Consider the following 24,850-nt stretch of genomic DNA (forward strand, 5'->3'; position numbering starts at 1 on the left):
AGAGATGGCCAGATGGGACTCTGTCTTCCCCATTATTTGGCAATTTTATTTAGACCATCTTTAAGAATGTATGTATGTATTTTAGGAAGCGTCTACTGTATTGGGTTTCCATACTACCCCTCAAATGGCCCTTGACTTTAGTATATATACCATACAGCTCCCCATATTTTCTTCCTCACCCCACTCTTACCTCTCCATTTCCACTTGATCCTTTCATTCCAGCCCCCCTATCCACCCATAACTATACATTCTATTTCCCTTTCCTGCGGAAATCTAAGTGTCACTCCAATCTTTTACTCTACACTTAACTTCTGTGGTTCTGCAGATTGGAGCTTGGTTATCATTGACTTACCAGCTGATATCCCTATACAAGTGAATATGTAGCGTATTTGTCTTTCTATGTCCTGGTTACCTCATTCAAGAGGATTTTTCTATTTTTATCGATTTACCTGCAAATTTCATGATGTCATTCTTAATGGCTGACTGGGTCACAATACTCCATTGTGTAAGTGTACCACATTTGCTTTATTCATTCTTCTATTGAGGGACATAGGGAGTTTTTTTTTTCAATTTCTGGCTATTATTATAAGTAGAAAAGGAATGGCCATGATTAAGCAAGTGTCACTGTGGTAGAATTAAACATCTTTTGGGTAGATGCCTAAGAGTTGTATGGCTGGATCTTGGTGTAGGTTGATTCTCATCTTCCTGAGAAATTGCCACACTGATTTCCATAGTGGCCGTACAAGTTTGTTCTCCCACCAGCAACGGATGAGTGTTCCCCTTACTCCACTTCTTATGCAGACAGCATGAGCGGTGACTTGTTTAATTGATCTTGGGGCTGGATCTTTCATACTCCTCCTCCGTGCCAGGGTCTCAAAGAGTTGAGATTTTACTACCATATACCTAAAAGGAAATGCTTACATTTATAATTTTTATTTATAGATATTTGAAACTTTCCCAAGTGTCGTTTATAAAACACCCATGAACGTTTATTTTCTAAGGAAGAAGCTTGGAAACTACCCAGTAAATCCTCATCTTGTATACAAGAAAGCAGATACCCAGAAAGGTCAAAAGACATGCCCAAAGGAACACAGCTCATAAGTGAGAATGATGCAGAAAGAAAAGAAAAGCCTGTTGATGCTAAAATATAAAACTCACCCCCATTTAATACTGAATGTTCCAAGGTCTCTTGCTCTCTGCATATTGTCCATCTATGGGTCTCTGTATTTTTTCCTACCTATAGCAAGAGGAAACTTCTCTGATAATGGCTGAGCTAGACACTGATCTATGGGTATAACAGAATGTTATTAGCAGATATTTTATTGCCACATCTGTTAGCAAAACAATAGTAGGTCCTACGTCCATGGTCTATTTAGGTTAGGGTGCTCGGCTACCAGAGTGGTGTCAGGCATGAATTTGACCCATGGGATCTTTTTAGCAAACCTTTTCCCTAAGGGTCCAAAGAACTGCGCAAAAGGCTCAGAGGGGTGGAAGACATCAAGGAAACAATGTCTTCCAGACACAACAGGGAACTCATAGGACACACATGGCAACTCACAGAGACTGGGACACTTGCACAGCACCTGCACAGATTCAAACCAGCTGGGATCACAGTGCTGAAATAGAGGGGTGAGCCCAAGTCCCAATCCCTCACCAAGAGCCTGTGACCAGTTGACAACTGCTAACAAAGGAAAAATTCGTTTTCTCCAATGTAGTTTCACTGGGTATGCAACCACACTTAAAAGCAGGCCCCATACCTGGAAGTAGATAATCAACAATAAAAAATAATTCAAAGATATTGCTGGAGATTTTTTTTCACATATTGCTTTTGTTTGTTTGTTTGTTCATTTGTTTGTTTGTTTTAACCTTACTGGTATTTTGCTTCTATGTTATGGTTGTGTTTTGTTTGTGTGTGTCTCTCCATGTATTTGATTTTGTTTGTTTTGTTTTATTCTGCTCTGTTTGTTTTCTACTTGTTATTTTCTAAAGAGAGAAAGAGAGAGAAAAAGGGTGGAGTTGGAAGGGTGGGAAGTGGGAAGAAATGGGAAGGGGAAACTTTGATCAGAACATATTGTATAAAATTATTTTCAATAAAAAATAAAAGTCAGAACGTAAACATCCTTCCTGTTTTTTTAATCAAAATTCATCAGTATGAATTTTAGAGCATGCTTCCTATGTAACATTAATTTCTCTCAAATGTCTCTTGTACTTATGAGATACTTCAGCCTTGATGTTATTCATTGTACGTGTTTATCCATGCTTTAAAGGTTATACTTCTGCTCTACATCTTTCCTCGTCTTCATTTGCAAATTTTTCCCTCATAGATATGTATTGGTCTACTGGTTACATTTTGAAACAAAATTGTTTAGTGTTTTATCCTTGAAGACAGTGCCTTTTAAAGCAATAATATTAAAATATCTACAATGGCAGAAGCACCTGTCCTTATGTATTAGTGATGGCAAAAAGACACCTACTCACATTTTATGTGAAATGTTACTGGCACTGTGCACCGTAGCTCTATGTTTGTTCGCTTCACTTATTCCAACCTCCCACTTATATTCCATAGGCGCTATATCTCTAGACACAGATACTTGAAAACCATCCCATCGACCAGTTTTCAGACACTGCAGTTAACCAGAAAATTCTAAATCTAAAATGTCTAATAAAGTCTCCATTGTTCCTTGAAGGTCCAAAGAGGGTATAAATGTTTTTGTTTTATTTTGTTCCCCCACACACTCGGGGTATATTTTTACTAATTTATTCAGATCACAACTCAATTGTTATCCTATCACTTGTATTCTCTCATTCCTTCCTCCCTCCCACTTTCACCCTATTCCCCTCCCCTAGGTCTATGACTGAGGGGGCCCTCCTCCCCCACTATAGGGTCATAGGCTATCAAGTCTCATCTTGGTAGCATGCTTATTCTTTCTTTGAGTGCCAACAGGACTCCCCACCAAGGGGATGTCATCAAACATGAGGCACCAGAGTTCATGTCAGAGTCAGTCCCTGCTCTCCACCCAGCTGTGGAAAATGTCCTGTCCATTGGCTAGATCCGAGTAGGGGTTCAATGTTTACTACTTGTAATGTCCTTGGTTAGTGCAATAGTTTGAACAGACACCCCTGGGCCATGATCCACCCATTACAATGTTCTTGTAGGTTTCTAAGATCCTCTGGATCCTTCTATTTCCCCATATCCTATATTTCTCTTACCAAGAGTCCCAGTGTGATGTCCTCACATCTCTCCTAATCTCCTGGTCAGTGAAGACTTTCATGGGTCATGCCTTTTGGGCTAGTGCCCAATTATAAGTGAGTATATACCATGTAATTCTTTCTGCTTCTGGGTTAACTCACGCAGTATGATCATTTCTAGTGCCACCCATTTGTCCACAAATTTTGGAATTTCCTTTTTTTTTTTTTTTTTTTTTTTTTTTTTTGGTATAGCTGAGTAGCATCAACAGTGTAAGTGTATTATAGTTTCTTTATCCATTCTCCAACTGAGGGACATTTAGACTGTTTTTAGGTTCTGGCTATTATGAATAAGCCTGCTATGAACATGGTTGAGCATATGTGAGGGTATAAAATTTTAGTTACACTAATTTTTAACTTTACAAATGATTTCTAGCAAATATTATTTAAAACTTTACAAATGTGCTAGGACTAATGGCATATACCTGGGGATCTCAGAAGGCTGAGGTAGTAGGAATTCAACTTCAAGGCAAGCATAAAGTGCACAAAGGAAGTATTGACTAATTACAATGTTTGCCTCTATCTGTATAGCCATAAAATATCAATCTAGAGATAATTTTACCCAGTTTTCATTTTATATCTTTTTTATTGAGAAAAGGCTGCATCATATAACCCTAGTTGGTCTCAATCTCATTATGAACAAAATTTAACATTTTAGAAACAATCTTGTACAAAATATTTCCTCCCATTTTGAATCTTTATACCCAAATCACAGAAAACATAAGTGATTTCAAAGCCCTGTAGAACAAGTGTTTGAATTGTATTTTCTCTCACTCAAAGATAATTTTCAATTGATTTCTAATTTTAAAAATACGCAATAAAGACCATCCAAGGGCTGGAGAGATGGCTCAGAGGTTAAGCGCACTGACTGCTCTTCCAAAGGTCTGAGTTCAGTTCCCAGCAACCACAGGGTGGATCACAACCATCTATAATGTGATCTGATGCTCTCTTCTGGCCTGCAAGTGTATATGCAGGCAGAGCACTGTATACTTAATAATAAATAAATCTTTAAAAAAAACTTTTCTTAATAGAATCATGATAGATAGAAGAGTACAGAGTTATGTTATCTTAGCAGGACAAGGCATCATCCTGTCTTATATTCATGAACAATAAACCTTGGGATGGGTAAATAGCACAAGTTGACCCATGCAAATATCTCTCTCTCTCTCTCTCTCTCTCTCTCTCTCTCTCTCTCTCTCTCTCTCTCTCTCCTCAAGAGAGGGTCTCTCTGTGTATCACCTCCAATTATCTTTGATCTCACTATGTAGACCAGACTGGATTCAAACTCACCAACATCTGCCTGCCTCTGTCTCCTGAGTGCTGGGATTAAAGGTGTGTACCACCACATCTGGCTCTTTCTTCCTTCCTTTCTTCCTTCCTTCCTTCCTTCTTGTCTTTCCTTTTTTGTTTTTAATTTTCAACCTTTATCTATGTGTATACCCAGGGCAAAAATAAGCCTGGAAAACTTAAAGCTTTCAAAGTTACTGTATTTCTAATTTCTGAAGGAATTAAGCACCACGAGACTGTGGGGAGTGTGGCAAACACACGATGGAAAACCATAGTTAAGAACACCCATCCTCATGTACTGAGCTTGTAGGATCACACGCTCTCCTGAAACTCAGGTCAATGTTTTGAGACTCCAACAAGAAATTAAATCATGTGCAACATTGTCTAGAGGTAAATTACATCATTATTCTTCAATAAGCATTAATTGAACTACAACCATCCCTAAGATATAGCTTAATGCATAGGGGTTTGGGATGTTAAATATGTTTCATTCTAGAATGGGAGTTGTCAAGGCTTAATCTCAACACAATTATCCTCGTTTAAGATTAGATTTGTATTTCTTTTATATATATAATATATAATATATATTATATATATTTGTATTGTTTTTGTACTTCAGGAATATGAGAAAGAGAAACCCAAGGAGATAATGAAATTCGCAGGGCGGGTGGGGGGTCCAGGAGATGTCCTACAAGGGTGCCAAAGTGAGGAAGGGTTGGAGTTAAAGAGATTCAGATACGTAGTGATTAGATTTTGGCAAGAAAGAAAGAAAGAAAGAAAGAAAGAAAGAAAGAAAGAAAGAAAGAAAGAAAGAAAGAAAGAGTGCTAAAGTTGATATGAGATTTAACATTCCTTTTTTAAAATAACAAATCTATTCTAGAAACTGCCAGCAGAGGTCTCCATGCTAGGTGAGTTTGCTTCGCAGCCCTGGTTCTTAACGTGTCTTAGACAAAGTTCCCTTTATCTGTGTCTGAAAAGGGGTGGGGTTAGTAACTCACCTCTCTGTAGCACTGAACTGTGCGTAAGAGAGGACGTGTGGGTGTGCCGATCCCGGCCGAGCGTTCCTACTCAACGGAACATGTGTGCCCAGAAACATAAATATAGTGATGAAAATGCTCGTTTTACTCAGTTTTCCTTAGAAATTCAAAATCCTGTCTCACCTATGCATCTGTGTTTGCCTACATTCGAGAGAGATTTTTTTTCCTGAGAGGTATCAATAGGCGTTAACGTGAAATGTAATACAATGTGGAAAAGAGAAAGGTCTCCACTTACGAATCCTTTTTCTCCTCTCAGACGTTCAGTTTTTAATTTATATATTTTTGAAGCGCTTAAACTTTTAAAAGTATTTCTAAAGTTAATAGATGTGTCACGAATTGGATTTTCAAAATGCTCTCAGGCACAGCATGCTTTCACTGACCAAGAAAGGGGCATGTGGAGAATTGCTTTTAAAAGAGAAAAGAAAAGAAAAAAGGAAAACGAGCGGCTATTGGGAGTTTGGTCTGCAAAATTCCTACAGAGGGCGCTGTTGCCCGTTCAATGAAAGAGGGAACGTGCCCTGGGAAAGGTTTGCGGTAAAATAGCTGGCATTTTTCACAAAATGCCTCATCACAGAATTAACAAGGGTTTCTATTATCGTTATGCATTGCTTTGGGTAGTTATATATGTATGTGTGCACATATTTTAAGTTTCTTTTGTTCTTAATAAAACCGGACTTATTTTTAATGTTCTGTAAAGAACTTAATTAAAAAAAAAAAAACAAATCCAAGTGCATTCCTACTTTTGAAAATATCTAATATTAAGATAATATAAAACACAACTAAAAATTTTAAATTCTGCATAAATGAGGCTGCAAAACAGTCATGCTAACACACTATATCACCTACTTAAATAGTTTCATGTGTAAAATTATACCTTCAGTTTGATTTGGTTTTATTAAACCTTCGAGTTTATTTCAGATTAATCGATGAAATGCCCAAAAGTGATTTAAAACATAAAGAAATACATTTAGAGAGAGAGAAAAAAACCCACATTTTGTCCAAATGTATTTTTGTTTGAAGTTTTCTTTAGATAATTAAAAGCTAACAGTTAAAGATTTGAAAAAGAGATAAGAACTGTTTTTATTAATGAGTTTGTGTCTGGAGAATTTTAATTTCCAAATCTATTAGACCTATCTTTCAAAGAATCAACAAGAGGTTGACTTTAGTGAGGAAAGGGGTGTGGAACCCCCCACACGATGACATTAAGAAGAATGACTTCCTGTCTTCTATCTAACTCTGGTGGCAAAAGGGGTGGGGGACATCTCTGCTGACGCTGGAAGAATAGCCTAGTTTAAGATGTTCAATTTTTTTAACAGAGGAAAAAGGGGGAGGAAAGGAGAAGGAGAAAGTAGGAAAGAATAAAAGGGGAAGGATGAAAGGAAAGGAAAAGGGAAAGGAAGGGAAGAGTGGGATGAAGGAAGAAAGGCAGAAAAGGCAAAAATTCATCCAACAGGGAGTAAAGAAAGGATGTGTTTCTCTAGTTCTGTCTGAATCACCGTATATTTCCTTCATTTCACTTACGGTTAATTAATAATGATGATGATAATAATAACAACAACAACAACATATCTGCAGAATTATTCGTTGTGCAAGGCAGGAGTCCTCAGCTTGCCTCTTAGGAAATCGCATCTTCCTAGTCTATCCGGAGCCCTCTGCTCTGGGAGCCCCAGACCTTGCCAGAACACTAGAGTCCCGGGCTTAAAGACAATCGCCCTTTACAGATCCACTCTCATCAGGTTTAATAACTTCCACCCCCAAATTACCCCAACCCTCCTCATTCCCTCCTGTCATTTATTTTCTGCCCCAGGGGCCAAGATCTTCTTCAGCGCCTCCCTACTGACTCCAGGGAACCTTCCGCACCCAGAGAGTAGGAAAACAACAGAGGGAACGGGAAGGTGGAGAAGAGATGGAGCTAGTGAATATAGAATTCCTCGTGAAATTCAAAATGCCTGTGTCTTACAAGGCGCCCATTTGAGGTTAGGTTAACTTTGCACTTGCTGTTGCTTAGGCTTTCAAAATAATAATAATTTAAAAAAAAAACAAGCTAAACTACCTGAATCATATATCCAATAGAAAATCTATTCCAAACCAAACTGACCAAACAAAATTAACTCGTGCTTATCCTAAATCATTTCCCGTTATCTCCTACAACAGTATAAAGCTTAAACCTTCTCAGAGATTTGGGTGTTTCACGAATTTACTAGGTTAAAAATGACAAATTGCAGACCACAAACACGAATATAAAATGTCATACACCTCTGTTAAAGGTCTCTAAATTAACATTGCATGCTTTGTTGTTTCCAAATGGGGGGAGGCACTTAATAAAATGGAGACTCCAGGCAAACAGAAAGATAAAAAGCATCTACAGAAAATACACAACCATCCCTTAAGCAGCAAACAATATAGACTGCAGGAGCCAAGATATTCAAGTTTCCAAATATGTTAAGCAAAATGAGCAAAAATTTGAGAAATCATTGTGGTAAATAGTTTTGTTGATGTTCTAAAATGATACTTTTTAAAAGTTGAGTAGCTGTCAATACAGAAAAAAATCTCTTAAACTCAAAGGATTTTTAAAAAATATTCTCTGAACTCACGCACAGAAAAGGAGAAAATTGTGTTTTAAAATCTCAGTAATGGTCTGCCTTAAAAATATCTGTAGAAAAATGGGGGGAATTGATGTCCCTGGTTCCTCATTATCAATTGTTAAAATAGTTTAGTTAGTAGCTGCAATGATTCATCATTTTCAAAAAAGAGGGTTTAATGTATCTATTTATGATACTCGTTTTGAACAACTGTCTTTCCTTTAAATGAATGTTTAGTCTGTGCATTTTGTGACCCAGAGGTGTTTATGTAACTAATGTGAGTATTTGCGTGTAAATTCGTGTTTATGATTTTTTATAATATATGTGTGCATGTGTGTGTGTGCATGTGTGTGTGAGTGTGTGTGTGCGTGCGCGTTGTATCTATGTCCTGTGTGCAATAATGTTTTTTCTGTCTGCTGAGGCTTACTTCTCCAGCCTATTGTTTGAGACAACAGATATAAGTTGCAATGGGAGAGGAGCGTCGTTGGATTTGGTGTGTATCCCCCATTTCCAATTATAGATGGATCATTACAGACAGCGGAGTCCTGAGAAACCAGACATCTGCTCCTCACATGAATGCACTCACCTCCTAGAGACCAGGCTGCCATCATGCTCTGGAAACTCGTGGAGAATGTCAAGTACGAAGACATCTATGAGGTGAGCAGACACCCCCAGATGCATTTTAGAGCTTTGTAGATAGAAAACTGGAGCTTCTTGACACCCCAGCTGATATATTTTAAGCTATTTACTCGTACATTTCCGGTCGGTTTCTTTAAGTTTTCTAAGGCTGGCTCTAGGAGACTTCGCTCTCCTACAAGGGAACTTTTAAGAATGGAGTCTAGTAAGTTTAATTTAGGACCTCTTTTTCTTTTTCTTTTTTTCTTTCTCTTCCTTTCTGGCTCTCTCCTCCCCCTTGTAGGCTCTGGTGGGTAACGCGGAGCCAACAGAATTTAGGCAGACAGTCAGGGAAACACAATCTCCCTCAATTTTGAGTACGGGAGGGAAAGAATCGGGTTTTCAAGCTTCCTTCCGACTCAGACTTCAGATTTGTTTGTTGTTGTTGTTTTTTTAATAAATTTTTGAAATCGGTAGCAAACCTACGCAGGTAGAGGGTCGACTTCTAGGGCGAGAGAGGGGAAAGGATGGATGTATGCACAAATAGAGTACAGTATGAAGAGAAAGCGCGGTTTATTATTTTTTGTATTCTTGTGTTTTGTATCTTTGCGGGTCAGTGGATCCAAGGAGAGAAAGCAGCCGCCAGCGTGCGGTCATTTTTAACAAAGTCTGCCCACACTTCTTGCGCCTAGTTACCGGTCCCCAGGCGAGCGAATCCCTCCTAGGCTTTGCCCTCAGCCTCCCCGGACTCGACCGGTTGCTTCCGGAGTCCGCGCGTTGAGCGAGGCTGTAGCATTGCTTGGTACCTCCGCCGGTTGTTGGCAAGGCGAAGCGGCCCCAGCTGGGGACAGATGCTGGATCCTGCGCCACAGCAGGGGAGATGGGGAGACTCCCAGTTGAGCTCGAGAGGAAAGGCAATTAAAGCTCATAGGGGACATCGAGGGAGGGAAGAAAGGCTTTGAAGTTTCAAAAAATCAGAGGATCAGAAAAAGAACAGAAAGCGAAAGGGAGTTAACAAAGCCGGGAGGCGTAAGCGAGAAGCAAGGAGGGAAAGTTGGAGGGAGAGCAGGAGGCAGAGGAAATGAGACCCGCGAGACCGGCACAGGCAGCATTCGGCTGGACCACGGGGTGGAGGTGGACAGCCTAGGCACGCGAATGGGTCTGGAAAGAAACCTGGGACCCAAGACTTAGAGGGGACTCTGGGTGACAGCTCCGCCTGCATTCGCAATGCCCACCTAAGGGAGTCTGGGGGCAGTGGTCAGCTTTGTCGCCACTGTGCTGACCAAGTCCGCTGAGTAGACTGTCTCTCCTTGGGGCGCGCGTAGCAAGAGCTCCTAGAGCCTGTGGCTAGTGTCCGCCACACCTCAGAGTTCATTTGGAGGTAAATGAGAAAGTGAGAAAGAAGGTGGAAAGAAGAGGAAGAAAAGGAAGTCAGAGAGAGAGAGAGAGAGAGAGAGAGAGAGAGAGAGAGAGAGAGAGAGAGAGAGAGAGAGAGATTCTTTCTGGGGTGACTCCAGGTTTTGCCTTCATCTCTATAGTAGTGTAATGGGGGGCTGCACCTTCCTGCCTGGTGGGGTCTGTTTCAATTCGACCTCCTTTTTTTTTTTTTTTTTCCTAACGGGCGGGATTATGTTCAAGTCCAGGGCGTTAAACTATCCTAAACAATACATCACCCATTGTAAACGTGACACTGGCCGAGCTGGGGCCACGGTGGAAGTAACTCTGGCTATATATGTAGAGGGATTAAAGTAATCAGAGTTCTTTGCTTATGAAAAATAAACGACTAAGTGGGACCGGAGGGAGGTTGAGGGGAAGGAGTCGGGTGGAGTAAAAGTGGGAAGGGAGAAGAGAAGGGGGGAGGGAGAGGAGAAAGGAGGGGGTAGAGAGGGAGAGAAAAGGAGGGAGGGTGAGAGAAGGGCAAACAGAGGGGTAGGAGAGGGAGGAGAGGAGAGAAGACTGAGAGGAGGGAGGGGAGAGAGCAAATTACTCCTGGCTGCCTAAGTTTTCAGCCAGGCAAAGCCAGGACAACCGCGCACAGCTTTGGTGGAAGGAGCTTATTTCAGTCTGGACTACGGTTGAAGTTTAACCGAAATGGCAGTCAGGCCAGTTGAACGGGTTCCTGAAACATCCCGAAAGATTTTCTGTTGCCCCTGGCTTTGCCTGGAAAGGATACATTTAGTGTGCTTGAAGACCCATCACATATATTTTAAATCTAGGGGGGAAATGCAGGCTGTAAGCACTTTAAGAGGGAAAGGCTGCACTATGTTCAAAAGCCCCCATCTCCCCTAGGTCCTTTTTTTAAAAAGAGAGAAAGAAAGAAAGAAAGAAAGAAAGAAAGAAAGAAAGAAAGAAAGAAAGAAAGAAAGAAAGAAAGAAGCTTTACCTTTTGCATTTAGAAAAAGGCAGTGTAGCTCCCAGTAGAGGAACACAAACAACATGGCCCACCCATTTACTTTCCTCTCCCCCTCCAGATGACCAGGCAGTGCCTTTCTAGCTTGGTTTTTAAACTGCACACAAAGCTCCTAGAGCAACCACCAACTCCCGGTTAGGAAAGTCTCCCTCTCTATACCAGGACACCTACAATCTCTGGGATTCCCCCCCCCCCAGCACTGCTTTCTCCCACACTGCCGAAACCAGAGCGCAGAAGCTGCCTTGTGAGAGCGAGCAAGCGTCCCCGCTCAGTTAATTGAAGTTCTGCTGCCTCTTTCCTGCTAAACTTTTCCCCCAGTCTGCCTCCGCCAGCCCCCTCGTCTGATTACATCTAGTAATTCTCCACTGAATGAACGTCATTTACAATAGTGGAGGAGCTCTGAGCTCGCTGCTGCTTCACGCTCCATTTGTCCTCCATTCTCCCTTTAAAGTACTCGTGTAATATTAATAGTCATGAATATCAATTATTATGAGGCGGTGTAGGCAAGCGGAGGGAGGAAGGGGCGCCCGAGCAGTCTGAGCCCAGCTTCGGGTAGAAGAGGACTGTTTCTGGAACCCCCCAAAGAACCCGCAGAAGAGAAGAGGCCAAAAAAAAAAGACAGTGAGAGACAGATGAACAGTCCTGCCTGTCTATGACAGGCACCTCCAATCTTCTTGGAGGGGGATTTTTTTTTTTTTTTTGGATGGCTTGTCCTGGAGACACCTCAAGCTCAGCTCCTGTGTCCAGCTCGCTTCTCTGCTGGACTCCTTGATTTTTTTTTTTGAAAATTCATTGTTTGATTTTGAGCAGTAACCAGGCTTTTTTTTCCAGATGTTAGTCCACACCTATTCATCCATGGTGAGTTCAGATTCCTGTTGTACCAGAAGTGCATGCCTTCCCCTCTCACAGTCTCTGCGTTTCTCTCCGTGTGTGTGTGTGTGTGTGTGTGTGTGTGTGTGTGTGTGTGTGTGTGTCCCCTCTGTCTCTCTGTCTTCCTTTGAGTGCCTTTGGCTTGGTAATTTAGCACCATAATTGGTCGAGGCTGCAGCTGCTTCTCTATGCATTGTCTGTTCCCTATCTGTGCTCCACGAGTCAGCTGGGAGGGAGTGAGGCTGAACCGAAAAACTTTTTTTTTGTCAATGCAGTTTGGAAATTTAGGCGGCCATTTCTACCGGAGGAACCATGGGGGGACCTTAACACTTGCCATTTTCACAAACGGATGGGGAGAAACTTAAGGTGTCTCGACTCCCCCCCCCCTCCTTTCACTTGCCTTACACTCCAGAGAGGAGTGAGAAGACCCCGTGTGGCGGGGTATCTCTCCCCTCCCAACTTCAACTTTTAATTTTAACACCCTGGGTGTAATAGCATGCGATATGGAAGGCAAGCTTAGAAATAACTCCTGCAAACCACAACTCAATTTAACATGGGCTTAGGGTGTGATTTCAGAGGAGATCCGTTTCAATCAAACACTAAGTTATTTAATTCCTCTTGGGGAGGGAGGGGTGGCTAGAAGCCCAGATCAGGAAGATTCCTCCCAGCTCTGGGAATCTCCTGCTTGCCCCGGGGCCTGCCAGCTACCTGCCAATGAAGGCAGAAGTTCGGTTTTTTTTTTTCAACCACCCGCAGCACCACAGCTATTAGGAACTTTCACTTGGTGTACTTTGGATCTCTAGAAGAGACAGGGGCAAGAAACACTCAGAAAATCAAACACCATCCTTGAGTCCTACTTTTTCTTTTTCTTTCTTTTTTTTAATTACGGCTTTGAGCTATCTCTGTTCACACCCAATTCCTTCCCCTCTTTCTTTTGCCTGCTTTGCACTCTCAAAGGCTGGCTCTTAGGCCCGAGTGTGAGTGAGGTTCCTATTTCTGCTGTTATTAAGTCTCCTGAAGCCTCCCTTGTGGAACTGTTGACATTTTACCATGTGGCGCTGAGTCAGTCATCTTGGGGGTCTAAGGGTTAGACTCTTTGCTGCTTTCTTATGCTGGTAAAGTTGGACAGAAACCGAACCAAATAAGTCTCTCTCTCTCTCTCTCTCTCTCTCTCTCTCTCTCTCTCTCTCTCTCTCTCTCTCTCTCTCTCTCTCTCTCTCTCTCTCTCTCTCTCTCTCTCTCCTCCCAGGACCGGCACGATGGCGTCCCAAGCCATAGCTCGAGACTGTCTCAGCTGGGCTCTGTGTCCCAAGGACCCTACTCGAGCGCCCCGCCGCTGTCCCACACACCATCATCGGACTTCCAACCACCCTACTTTCCGCCTCCCTACCAGCCGCTACCCTACCACCAGAGTCAAGACCCCTACTCCCACGTTAATGACCCTTATTCCCTGAATCCTCTGCATCAGCCCCAACAGCACCCCTGGGGGCAACGACAGCGACAAGAAGTGGGTTCAGAAGCCGGCTCTCTCCTGCCCCAGCCCCGGGCAGCCTTGCCCCAGCTCTCTGGTCTTGACCCACGGAGGGACTACCACTCTGTCCGACGGCCTGACGTGCTGCTACATTCCGCACATCACGGCCTGGACGCCGGCATGGGCGACAGCCTCTCGTTACACGGCCTGGGGCACCCGGGAATGGAAGACGTGCAGGTAATTCCAAACAAACAAAAATAAACATGAAAGACAGTAAAAAGTGGAATGCCGGTGAGAGAGAGGAGGCGAGGGGGAGGGACGTCTTGGTTTTGCCTAGTGGCGGGGGAGTTGTCTTTAGAACCAGAGGGACTGGACAAGAGAAAAGTGTGTGAGTGTGTGGCTAGAAGGTGGCGGTTTTTAGAGATCCATTTGTGAATGTCAGGACGGCTGGAAATAAAATCGTGAAAGAGGACGTAAGTTTCGTGATAGTTCACAGCCATTGCCGCCAAGGCTTAATGTTTTTATCCTGAGTCAGGTATTGGACTTGTGCATTCTCAATTGCTTTGTGTGCTGAAGTTGGCAACAGGAGCCCCAGAGTGAGCCGGTCCCTCTAGCTTGGTAGGCAAAGCGCTGGCTGTCTAGATAATAGAGCTCTAAGCAAGAAGGCAAACGGGCCCCCGAAGGCTCCAGGTGTTTTCTCTGGTTTGCAAAGCTGTGCTAAGAATGACAATGCACTCTGGGAGAGAGACGTTAGCTCTGTTTGTTTAAGACCCCTTTGCTTTGAATTTCCAAAGGCTGCTGCAGAGCTCTTTTTCCAAGCAGAATTCTAGAGCCATCATCACTTGGCTATGTGATCTTTGCTGGGGAAGGAGAGAGAGAGAGAGAGAGAGAGAGAGAGAGAGAGAGAGAGAGAGAGAGAGAGAGAGAGAGAGAGAGAGAGAGAGAGAGAGAGAGAGAGAGAGAAGCAACTGAGTTCTGGGGCCCTTGAGGACAGACAGCGTTTTTTGGAAATTCCATCTCTTTGAGGGCCACTTAATTGACTATAAAGCACTGTTCTCCACCTTCACCCTTCAGCCCTTTCCTCAGACAGTTGTCACTCCTCCCCAATATTACTATTCCCCTCTGAAGAGGTATCACGTGTTTATTTTTTAAAACAAAAGGTTTAAAACACACCCCGGACCCATCTAGTATCCCATTTGCAACCTACACAATAGAGGATGACTTGGATAAGAGTATTTGCTTAAACTAAACAAAGAAACATCAAAGAAATGATTCCTAAATACTTGTCAGGGTGATTCTGAACAGCTCTGCTTCACCTACCGACCCAAATTTAAAGAGTCTCCAGAAAAGATAAATATTGTTGTAAAGCATTTAATTGACACTTGGATCTCATTGGCGTAGTTGAATTAGTTATGCATCAGTGTAGACTTACCTCTGAAGTAAAGAAAAAACGAAATGGAAAAGAGAAGGTAGCCAAGCCCTTCCTCTTCCCTAGGAAAAAGAGAAAACAAAACAAAACAAAACACATTAAGATCAGTCAAAATGTGGTGACAGCGTCAAACAACATCGCGCGGTCTGTGCTTGTTCATTGTTTTGGAGGAACCTTGTTATTAAAAAGGAAAAAAAAAAAAACCTGATCTGTGCCTGGCTTCACACACAGCACCAAGAGTGATTGTTTTGTTGATTTGACTGAGTTGTGCCTGTTTGGAGGTATTGCTCATTTCAGAATACCATATAAGAAAAGAAAAAGTGAGTTTGTTTTTAATGCAATGAAGTAATATGCGTCTGGGGGGAGGGAGTTTTTAAATTAACCTTTCTGAGTACGGTTCAAAGTACTGAATAATGAAGGTAGACCAACAACACAGCCCCATTACCCTGAGGGTCTAACATGAACCACTACGTCTACACATCCTAGTTGCCACGGGGGATATTAACATCACCCACTTCCTCCACCACTTTCTTGCAGGCCAAGGGATTCAGGCAACTGGGCCCTGGAATGACTCTCAAAAATAGACAGAGATTGTCTTTGCTTTTAGAATGGTTCCCTGAAGTCAAAACTCCAAGGTGTTTTTGAGTGTTTAGCAAAATGCAAAGGGAGGGAATATAATAGTCAAAGCAAGTTGATAGATTTCGAGCATTTAAGATTTAGAAAACCAGCATCATGCCTGAGCTGATGCCTTTTGCTCAGAGGCTGTGGGGGTAGAAAGGGCACCCTGCTTGCTTCTTCTTCCTCAGCTGATAGCCTGGCAATGTTGTGAGGCCTGTGGGACCTTCACCAACAGCTCTAAGTGTGAGAATACCAGGAGTACAGCCCATATCAGCCCCAACAGTGAAACAACTGTGTAAGGCTGGGCTCTGTGTGGCCTCAGTGATAGGCCTCTTGAGGCTAGGGCAGGGCTGATATGGCATAGGGAAAGGAAGGAGAAGGAATGTACCTGGGATCCAGAAGTGTAACTGATCAGCTCCCCCAGAAGGGTCCAATGCCAAGTTCTGAATCTACAAAACCAGAACCTGAGTTATGGAAGCTCTCTGGTCTCCAGACACAAAGCAGCAACAGACCCAAGAGGGAAATTGCACACTTCTGGTCTCTAGAAGTGACAACAGAGTAGTTTGGCCTGGACCTCAGAGTCACTTGTTCTATATCAAAGGTCTGGTCCCTGTTCATCCAGGACACTGGAAGCCAGGGACCAGACAGCCAGAGGTGCTGCATAGGCCCTGCGGGTCCAGGATTGGGGGTGGGGGGGGTGGGGATTTCACATGACCTAGAGGCACACTCATGAGGCCGCCGCCCTGTGAGAGAAAAGAAGGAGAGCTAATTAACCAAATGCTTCTAATATTTTTTTAAATGAAACTATAAAACCCTGTCAATTTCTATTTCAATTTACTCACAGGGGCTATTAAACTAGCAGATCGCTGTCTGGGTTCCGGGTATGCTACATTTCACCCATTGGGGAGGGGGGGCAGTGTTAAAAACTCAGGGGGAAATGGTTACAGAAAAAGAAAATGAGGGGACACCTAGTTGTGGATTTGTTTAGTTGCTGTGTAGGCATCTTGTTCTTCACAGCTTGACTCTCTAGCCTCCCATCACCTCTACCCCCCATGAGTACCAACATATATAGCTGCTTGGTGAACCCTACACACACACACACACACACACACACACACACACCCCATTCAAACACACCCTTGTGTCTTAAAGCAACCCCTGGTATCACTTTTAACTAAAGAAGTCTAGTAATTATGAGTCTGAGTTGTTTTTCTGCGCTTCCGCATGCAGTCCTAATTAAATCTTTACGATCCTCCCTGTGACGATTAAGCGCCAGCATGCTGCGTGAATATCCTGTACAAAAACCCAGCAGGCGGCCGTAATTAGATAGAAAATCAGACAAGAGCCTCCTCATTAACTACCACAACTACCCCACGTTGCTGATGAGGCGTAGATACATATTTGCGCGCCAACATGAGCGTGAGGTTCGGGGGGCTCATGGGTCCAGGCCCCGCGTATGTATGTGATGGGTTTTGCTTGCACAAACACAGGCAAATATTTCTGTCCTGAATGGAACCATAGCCACAGACACACAAGTTTAGAAAAAGGGGAATTGAGTGCAAGCGTGCCTATGTATGTGACAGGGTCCCCTGAAAACTTAAAAGTTTCATGAAAGATTTTTAAGACACCTCTCCTATTACGATGTATATGGCAGTCTCTAACAATTCAGCAGTTCAGATGGAGAAAAAACCCCACCCTCAGCTTTCTCAGAGCGGAAGAGTTGACTAGGAAGAATAAAAAGAAACACATGAGCAGAGCGCACACACCCTGATGGTTAGAACTTCTTATTTCTTAAGCTAGACTTGCTTGTTTGTGAGAGTCTTTTCTTTTTTCCTGTATTGGACACAGACCCTGTCTAAGGATGCATCCTGAGTGGGTAGGAAGCACTGGGGAAACCCTTGGCTTTCAAGCCCTTCTTTTAATACTTATTTGCAGAGTGGGTGACAAATAGGTTCAAACTTAACTTCCAGCGGATGAAGAGAAGCAGTCGTGGGATTCAGAAAGCCAGTGGATATTTTCTTTGGGAGTAGGGAAGGTGGAAGAGAATTTGCTTTCTTGACACCCTGCAATGCACAGCCAGAAAGCCAGTTCCCCGTGTGTTTCATGACAGCAAGGAACTCGCTCCAACAACTATTCTCTCAGATGTGCTGCCAATTCTGAGTTGAAACTTCCCCTCTCTGGGATGAAACTGAAGATGGATGTTCCTTCTGATTAGCAAGGTGCTGACTGGGAGGATCCTGTCCTTTGTGTGTGCATGCACCAATACCTGTAGTTCCTGCCTTCCTAACAGGTGTGCTCCTTGCTGGGCAGCAGCACCAGCGTGGCTGGAGGAGGCCTGTGGACATTGTACAGGTTCCTGCAGGGACTGTCACTGTGGAGCAAGAAGCTCATGGCTCACAGGAATGTGTGTGGATTGCAGTGGGTGTGAGGTCCTGGAGGCTTTTGTATTGCTGTTTGCATTCCATTCCAAATGCTCAGACTTTAATTAAAATCCCATAATGTAAACTACTATGTATTTGTAAAAAAAAAAAAAAAATGGCTCTGGGGTTAAATGCACTGGGATAGAAGGAAAAACTGAAATTGTTCTTAGCTAATATTGGTGGGAAAAAAATCTGTTAGCTGTTGCCAACTTTTCACAATTCATTTGCACGAATAATTTAAAAGTTTATATGTCTGTGCAATATTTATGTTTCAGATAATAACAAAAACCAATACTGCATCTCAGATTTCTCTCTCTCATAGGTTCTGTTTTCTTTTTCTTCTATTGGAAGAATTTACCATTTTAGTGAATTGCATTTCCATGTCAATTTGGAGATAGTAAGGATAATAATAAAACCTCCCTTTGCGTATTAATATAAATGGAAATAATAGAAACTCCGTTTAGAATGACATGATTTATGTACGCAATCCTTTAATATCCAGTCAATTTGAATGGTGATGTTTTTATATTCACAGTCAGTTGAAGATGCCAATAACAGCGGCATGAACCTATTGGACCAGTCAGTCATTAAAAAAGGTATGGATTGTTCCTTCCAAGAGTAAGCAAAGATTTCAATGTCTTTATGATAAGCGCTTACTTTGGGAGAGTTCATTATTTTGTATCACAAAGAATGTTTGTTGTAATCAGTCAATGGTGTCAGATTAGGAAAAAAGGGCATGCTGGGAAAAAGGAAATGGGACCAAGTAGAATGGAAAGTCAGTCAGACACCAGGATTGAGAATCAGAGAGGCACTGGCAATTGCCAATAATGCATAAGGTAGCCATTCCAAATGCATCTTACATGACTGAGCTATCATGATGTGCGGAAACGGCTGAGAAGCACTGGTTTCAAAAATGTGCTATTATTATTTGTTCATAACTGGATTTAGCTGTGGTAAAGGCTGTGTCATGGAGATAGCTCCCCCCCCCCTTGATTTTGGTTTGATTTTTTTTTTTTGGTGGTGGTGGTGGTAATTTTGTTACCAGTTCTCTGTGTTTTATGAGTTGTTTCCTTTTATTATTTTTTTTAATTGTGCCAAATGCTTTGCTAAATATGCTCATCTTGAGAGGCTGAGGCAGAGACTACTATGCATCTAAATCTTCCTGCATATGCCCTCATGATTTACTATGACTGTGGAATCACCCCATACTGTTAAAGGGCATGTGATATTAACAAATGTTTGCAGTCTCTTGTACAGCTGTAAGCAAAATAATTAACTAATTAAACTAATTAAATGTAATTACAATAACTCATTTCAGGCGTATTGCAGCTGCTTAATTTTTTTTTTTCTCTGCTCTTCTCTGACAGTCACTAAGAGAATGTCTGGCGATTAGAGTAGCTGCTTCAAGGCCTGAATGTCAGTCACATGCCACAAATTTAAGAGTTCGAATGTGTGCACAGTGCAATCTTTAATTATCATGCACACTTGGTATTGGAAAACATAGCTTTAACTACCATAGTGTATTCTTATTGAGGAGTCAACAGTTCCCAGCTTCAGTCATTTGAGATTCACTTGAGCCGCTTAACAGTCACAGAAATAATTAAAGAAAAGGATAATTTAGAAAGTAATCCATCCAGACTCAAATTGGGGTAGTAGTAGGCAGTTTGTGAAATAAGGATTCCTAAGGGGTTAAAAGCATGCTAAATTTTCTCCTTTCAAAATGTCATGAATATGTAAGTTTGAGAGGTAGACAGGGGAGTGGATGGTGCCTTTTGATTTTGGAATGATTTTTTAAAAATAGGTTTTACAATGTTACCCAGGATCTCTGCCCCTCTTTCTTTAGATAATACCATCTTCGGCTGGTATGCTCATGGTGTGGTGCTTACACTGGTAAACTGTGCTGACTGCTCACTTTCACTGGCTTCTCTTGTGGAGTCCTCTCTTTCGTTTAATTGCTGGCTGATTGGGGTGGGGTGAGGGAGGAGCCTTCCTTGTTGCCTTTTGTCATTGTTGTTTTAATACCCCCTCCCTTTCTGTGGAGAGCTAGAACAGCTTAGCTCAGGGATGGTAGCCTAGCAACATCAATTGGCTGGCAGAGGGACGTGCCCAGCAGATGACCAATCAGAAATGTTATTAACAGTCAGGCCAATAAAAATATTTGGGACTTAGCTTGCCTAAAAAAAATGGGGTTCATGGTTTTCTTAGATGTGGGAAGCACTGGTTGCAGAGTTTGAATGTGTTTGCCAGAGAAACATGAATATTTATGCACAAGGTTATTTCCAGGGATAAAAAAAACAAAAAACAAAAAAAAAAACAGTGTTGACTAAAGTTGCTTGTTCTGTTTTCTGCAACTGCCACATGATTTCCCCCAAAAGCTTTTTAAAAGCACGCACAGCTTAAAACACTAAAGTAAACCCCTAATCATTAATTGCTTTGGTGTGAGCAGTATTAATATGAATGTTAGGTCAATTCCATTATTTAATACCTGGAATGTTTGTTTTATTACATGAGGAAGAGACCCTAATATCATATTTTTATCTTTTAAAGGCCACAGGCCAAAAAAAAAAAAATGAGCAAATGTTTGATTTATTTTTCTAACTCACCAGGAACCACTTAAAATAAAGTTATGGGTTCAGTAGCTCCTTCCCTGCCTGCCTTCTCCCATCTTTGCATATTCGCATCCCATGAGGGATGCTTCTGTCAGCTTAATTCTGTAGAGAGGTGAAAAAGTTTCCTGAACTGAATATTCTAAATCTCAGCAACTGGAAGGGGACATGGTTGCTTAATTTGTTCTCTAATGGGCATTTAGACTTTTTTTTTAAAAGAAAATTATGCTTTATTAGTAAAAAGCCAGCAACTAGCCCACATTACACGTCTCCTCTCCTATGTTAGGAAACCTAATTACCTGTTTATAAAAGAGTTATCTGTCCAGTTGTGTTGTGGCCACTCCTAAAACTTAACCCAGGTCATTTTTCTTCCTTATTGATATCACCCAATATATTATAGACTCCCTCTCTTGTTATGTTTGCTATGTAGGCTTAGCTGACATTTCTGAAGTAATTTAGTTAAGAGGAAATGAGTTGTTCCCAGTAGAGAGAGCAAACGAGTGGAGTGAAGGTAGCCAGCGTGATAAATGGCTCTTTCATTTGAAGATCTCCAGAGCTCGTTTACGGCTAATTTTCTGTATTGGCCCCCTTTGAGCTATTAATGCAATCGGCAGGGACCGTGGCCCCTCTCTTCTTAGCTGCCCCATTAGAGCTCCCATTAAGCTGCCTAGTCTCAACTCTACGGCAAGAGTTGGGGAGGGGGGAGTAATGAAAGGTGCTTTTTAAACTCTCCTAATCTAAACCGGCAGAGGGTGGTTAATACGATTTGAAGGGGGCTGGTCAATGAGCAATCAATAAAGTAATAATGAGAAGGATTCGGTACATTAACAGTCTAAAAATCCAACGAGACATTAAAAAATCATTCTTAAGTCTCAGTTCCATTAAGATTACGAATCTGGGTGGGGTGGGGTGGGGTGGTGGGGGTGCCCAGCTAACATAAATGATCATTGCCATCTTCCTATAGCCTAACTTAAAAGGGTTAGCTAGGCTTAAAGAAATGGGGGTTGAAACAATCAGAGACCAATATGCAATCTGTTTGACACATTAGACAGTGGAAAATATGTCAGAATTTCTTGGAAAGGTTATTGAGGCCGGAGTCCAAGGTTCAAATGCTGTGTCTGTGGGGCATTTCATATTGGTCTTAGGGATATCCTGTTTGGTTAGTTTCCGTTCAGCCTCCACTCTCTTCCATGTTTTCCCTGTTAGTTCTGGCCCCTTCCCCACACAAACACTTTGGTGTGGGTTTTCTTGGAGAGGAGGGAAAAAAAAAAACCACTCAATTCTAGTGGGTTCTTTTGAGATTCTTCCTTCTTGCCTAGAAGGAATTTTGCACCAAGAATCTGAGTCAGAGTCCTGTAAAGGTGTGTGTTTCCTCTCAAGAACCTTGTCTTTCCAGAGAGAGAGAGAAAGACAGAGAGAGAGACAGACAGAGACAGAGACAGAGAGAGACAGAGAAACAGAGAGAGACAGAGACAGAGAGACAGAGACAGACAGAGAGACGGAGAGAGACAGAGACAGTCAGAGAGACAGAGACAGACAGAAACAGAGACAGAGACAGAAAAACAGAGGGAAATATCCACTAAGGATATTCAGAAACCATACAATTTCAAAACTGGACCAGTCAGACATTCCTTTCCATTGTTCCAAGTGTGGGAACCTGCAAATGCACAGACAGGAGAAGATAAATGACTTTCTCAAGGTCAGATGACGCAGTAAAAACATTCAAGTTTGAGGTTTTCAAATTCTGTCGTTACAGAATGCCAACATTGGGTATTGGCACACAGAGTCTGTGTGTTCCTACACATTTCAGTGCCTAAATGCATACGTGTGGAATAAAACTTAGAGATGAGGTAGACTTAAAAGGATGCCTTCCCTCACCGTTTTAGGTGCTAACTTTCTTGCTTGTTTACCAATGTAGCCCTCTCACAATTGTCAGTTTCTTCCAGGGCAACTTACCCCTTTAATGTGTGAGGCAGGTTAACTTCTCCCTCCTCCTCTTTCTCACACAGGTCTTGTCAAACACAGTTTCTCAAATTTGTGCCTTTACCCTGAAGTTGTTTTTAAAAAGGGAAATGAAATATTGGCCCATTAATTCCTACATAGTCTACTACTGAATACCATTTCCTTTACTTTTCCTCCCTTTTTCTTAAAACTCCACTCACTGCCAGGAAATAGTAATCTATTTGTGTTTTTTTTCTTATTGGAATAATTCATGGGAAAAGGAAAGGGGTGAGTCTCTCTCTCTCTCTCTCTCTCTCTCTCTCTCTCTCTCTCTCTCTCTCTCTCCTCTCTCTCTCTCTTCCCCCTCCCTCCCTCCCTCCCTTTCCTGTGCATGTTCACGTTAAATCTAAAAGTTGGCTTTACTACCATCCAACTGAGAACTGAAGAGGGGGGAAAGCCACTTTTTAATATATGCACAGAAAATTGTAAACATGTAAAGAACCAAAAAGCTTCCTGCTGAGCCTTGCTATGCTCCATTTCCTCAGCATTTCCTGCTGTCGCTTTAAACCTATCTCAGTCATCTCTAGGTTCCATGAACAGGAACAGTGTGCTTATAATTACTAACAAATCAACTGGGCCCTGTTGCTCTCTGGGTTTATTGATAAGCTGGAGGAAAGCAGAAGGGGAAAGATGAAGGGAATAAAATACGGGGTTAACTGGCTGAGCTAAGCAGGTGTGAGGGGAAGGGGAAGAGGAAGGGGAAGGTTGGCTGATAGGGACCTGTAGACCAGAAGGAAAACCGGGAAGAGAAATGTGTAGGGTCTGGTCTAGGGGCTCCATGCTGGACCAGGGGTAAGGAATGTGACTTGGTGCTAGAACCCGAAGATGAAGGATACATTGTAAGAACATGATTTTGATAGAAAATGGAAATATACTTGACAACACTTCTGTTCACCTTGTGAGATGTTTTGGGAGGAGGAAAAGCCATTTCCTAAGGTTTGCTACCTATGTCTAAGCAAAGAAGTACAGCCCAAGGGAGGAGTAATATATCTCCCTAAAGGAACCAGCTCCTACCAGCTGAGTCAGGCATGCAACAGTAGGGTATAAAGTCTCCCTGAAGGCCTAAGTTTTCACCTGGGAATCAGAGAGCCAGAAGAACTACTGCTATTTAAGAAACACTGGCTTACTACGCATAGCAGTAACTGTCAGGTTACTGGGCTTGTTATTAAGTTATTCCAGGCAATGCTAAAGATGAGAATGAAGCCGAGTATCAAAGATTAAAACTTTTACGTCATTTATTTTATGATTCTCTTGTTAAAACTGCAAAAGGGCTATCTATATTTAGGGGAAATCTTCCCCAATCTGATACTATGCTGCTGCCTAATAGGATAAGTTGTATATAGAGACTTGAATATGAATCTGAAATACAAATATCAAGAATGCTATGAAAGTAGATAGCAGGCTACCAAGAAGAGACTTGATACCCTATGAGCATACACAGGGGGAGGAGGTCCCCCTCAGTCACAGTCATAGGGGAGGGGAGTAGAGGGAAAGCGGGAGGGAGGGAGGAATGGGAGGATACAAGGGATAACAATTGAGATGTAATATGAATAAATTAATGAGACATATTAAAAAAGAAAATAGATTAAAAATACATGTGGATACCTTGTAAAAGAATTAAATGTCTCCATCCTAATCACCCATTTACAAAGGGATTTAAAATCATCCTTATAAACTCCATGGATCAGTCATGTTTTACAAAAGCAAGTTGGCAGTTTGCTGCCTTACTACTCTGAAATGGGAAGCAGTCCCTGATTAGAATATGGCTGTCCAGACAATCAAAATCCCCTTTGTCCCTTGTCCCTACCCCACAACAAGACAATGTAGAAGATGTTTTCCACTATCATCCCCCCAACTAGAATAGATATTGGACATCAACTGCAGATCCTGAAATTTCGTTGTATCTATCAAGAAGTGGTCAAAAGGAAGGTTTTAGTGTCTAAATCCACTCACTCCCTTAAGGAAAAAAGCTCTTTTCACAAAGTTTTGTAAAACACCAAATCAAACTAATAAACCCCTAACTTTTGGAAACCTCTCAACAGCCACGGAGACTGAATGCTGAAATCTGTGCTGTAAAGAGTAAACTGCAAGAGAAATGCTGTGCTGTCTTATCTGCCCTGTAGAAAAGAGGTTACATTATAAAATTCTAAAGCCCATCCCGCAGTAGTGAGTACATCTTTCCCTGTCAGATTTATAGGAGGAGGCATAGAAGTTGTTAGAAAGAAAGTGGAAGTTTCTCCCCTCCCCAACCCTTAATA

General features: G+C 42.1%; 1 protein-coding gene and 1 long non-coding RNA gene across 8 annotated transcripts in view; one reads left to right on the forward strand and one right to left on the reverse strand.

The window, feature by feature from the left end:
* Nucleotides 1–465: 465 nt before the first annotated feature.
* On the reverse strand, nt 466–15,853 carry LOC311581351. The gene is made up of 3 exons (XR_014773752.1): nt 15,152–15,853; nt 14,951–15,009; nt 466–903 (listed from the first exon to the last, which is right to left on the reverse strand). It is a non-coding gene; the product is annotated as an uncharacterized lncRNA (long non-coding RNA).
* The window catches only part of TFAP2B (transcription factor AP-2 beta), a 29,324-nt gene continuing 12,994 nt past the window's right edge, over nt 8,521–24,850 (forward strand). For 2 of the 7 annotated variants that reach the window (XM_084753477.1, XM_084753478.1), the window contains exons 1-4: nt 8,522–8,809; nt 12,009–12,035; nt 13,297–13,755; nt 18,521–18,581. In XM_084753477.1, coding sequence (XP_084609603.1) covers nt 8,729–8,809; nt 12,009–12,035; nt 13,297–13,755; nt 18,521–18,581 — 628 coding nt within the window. In that variant the 5' untranslated portion in view covers nt 8,522–8,728. Of the gene's footprint in view, nt 8,810–12,008; nt 12,036–13,296; nt 13,756–18,520; nt 18,582–24,850 lie in introns of all 7 variants that reach the window. The other 5 variants (XM_084753480.1, XM_084753479.1, XM_084753475.1 and 2 more) reach the window with 4 other exon arrangements.

The sequence above is a fragment of the Acomys minous genome (genome assembly GCF_964271855.1).
Source record: "Acomys minous genome assembly, chromosome: 13".
NCBI classification, from domain to species: Eukaryota; Metazoa; Chordata; class Mammalia; order Rodentia; family Muridae; genus Acomys; species Acomys minous.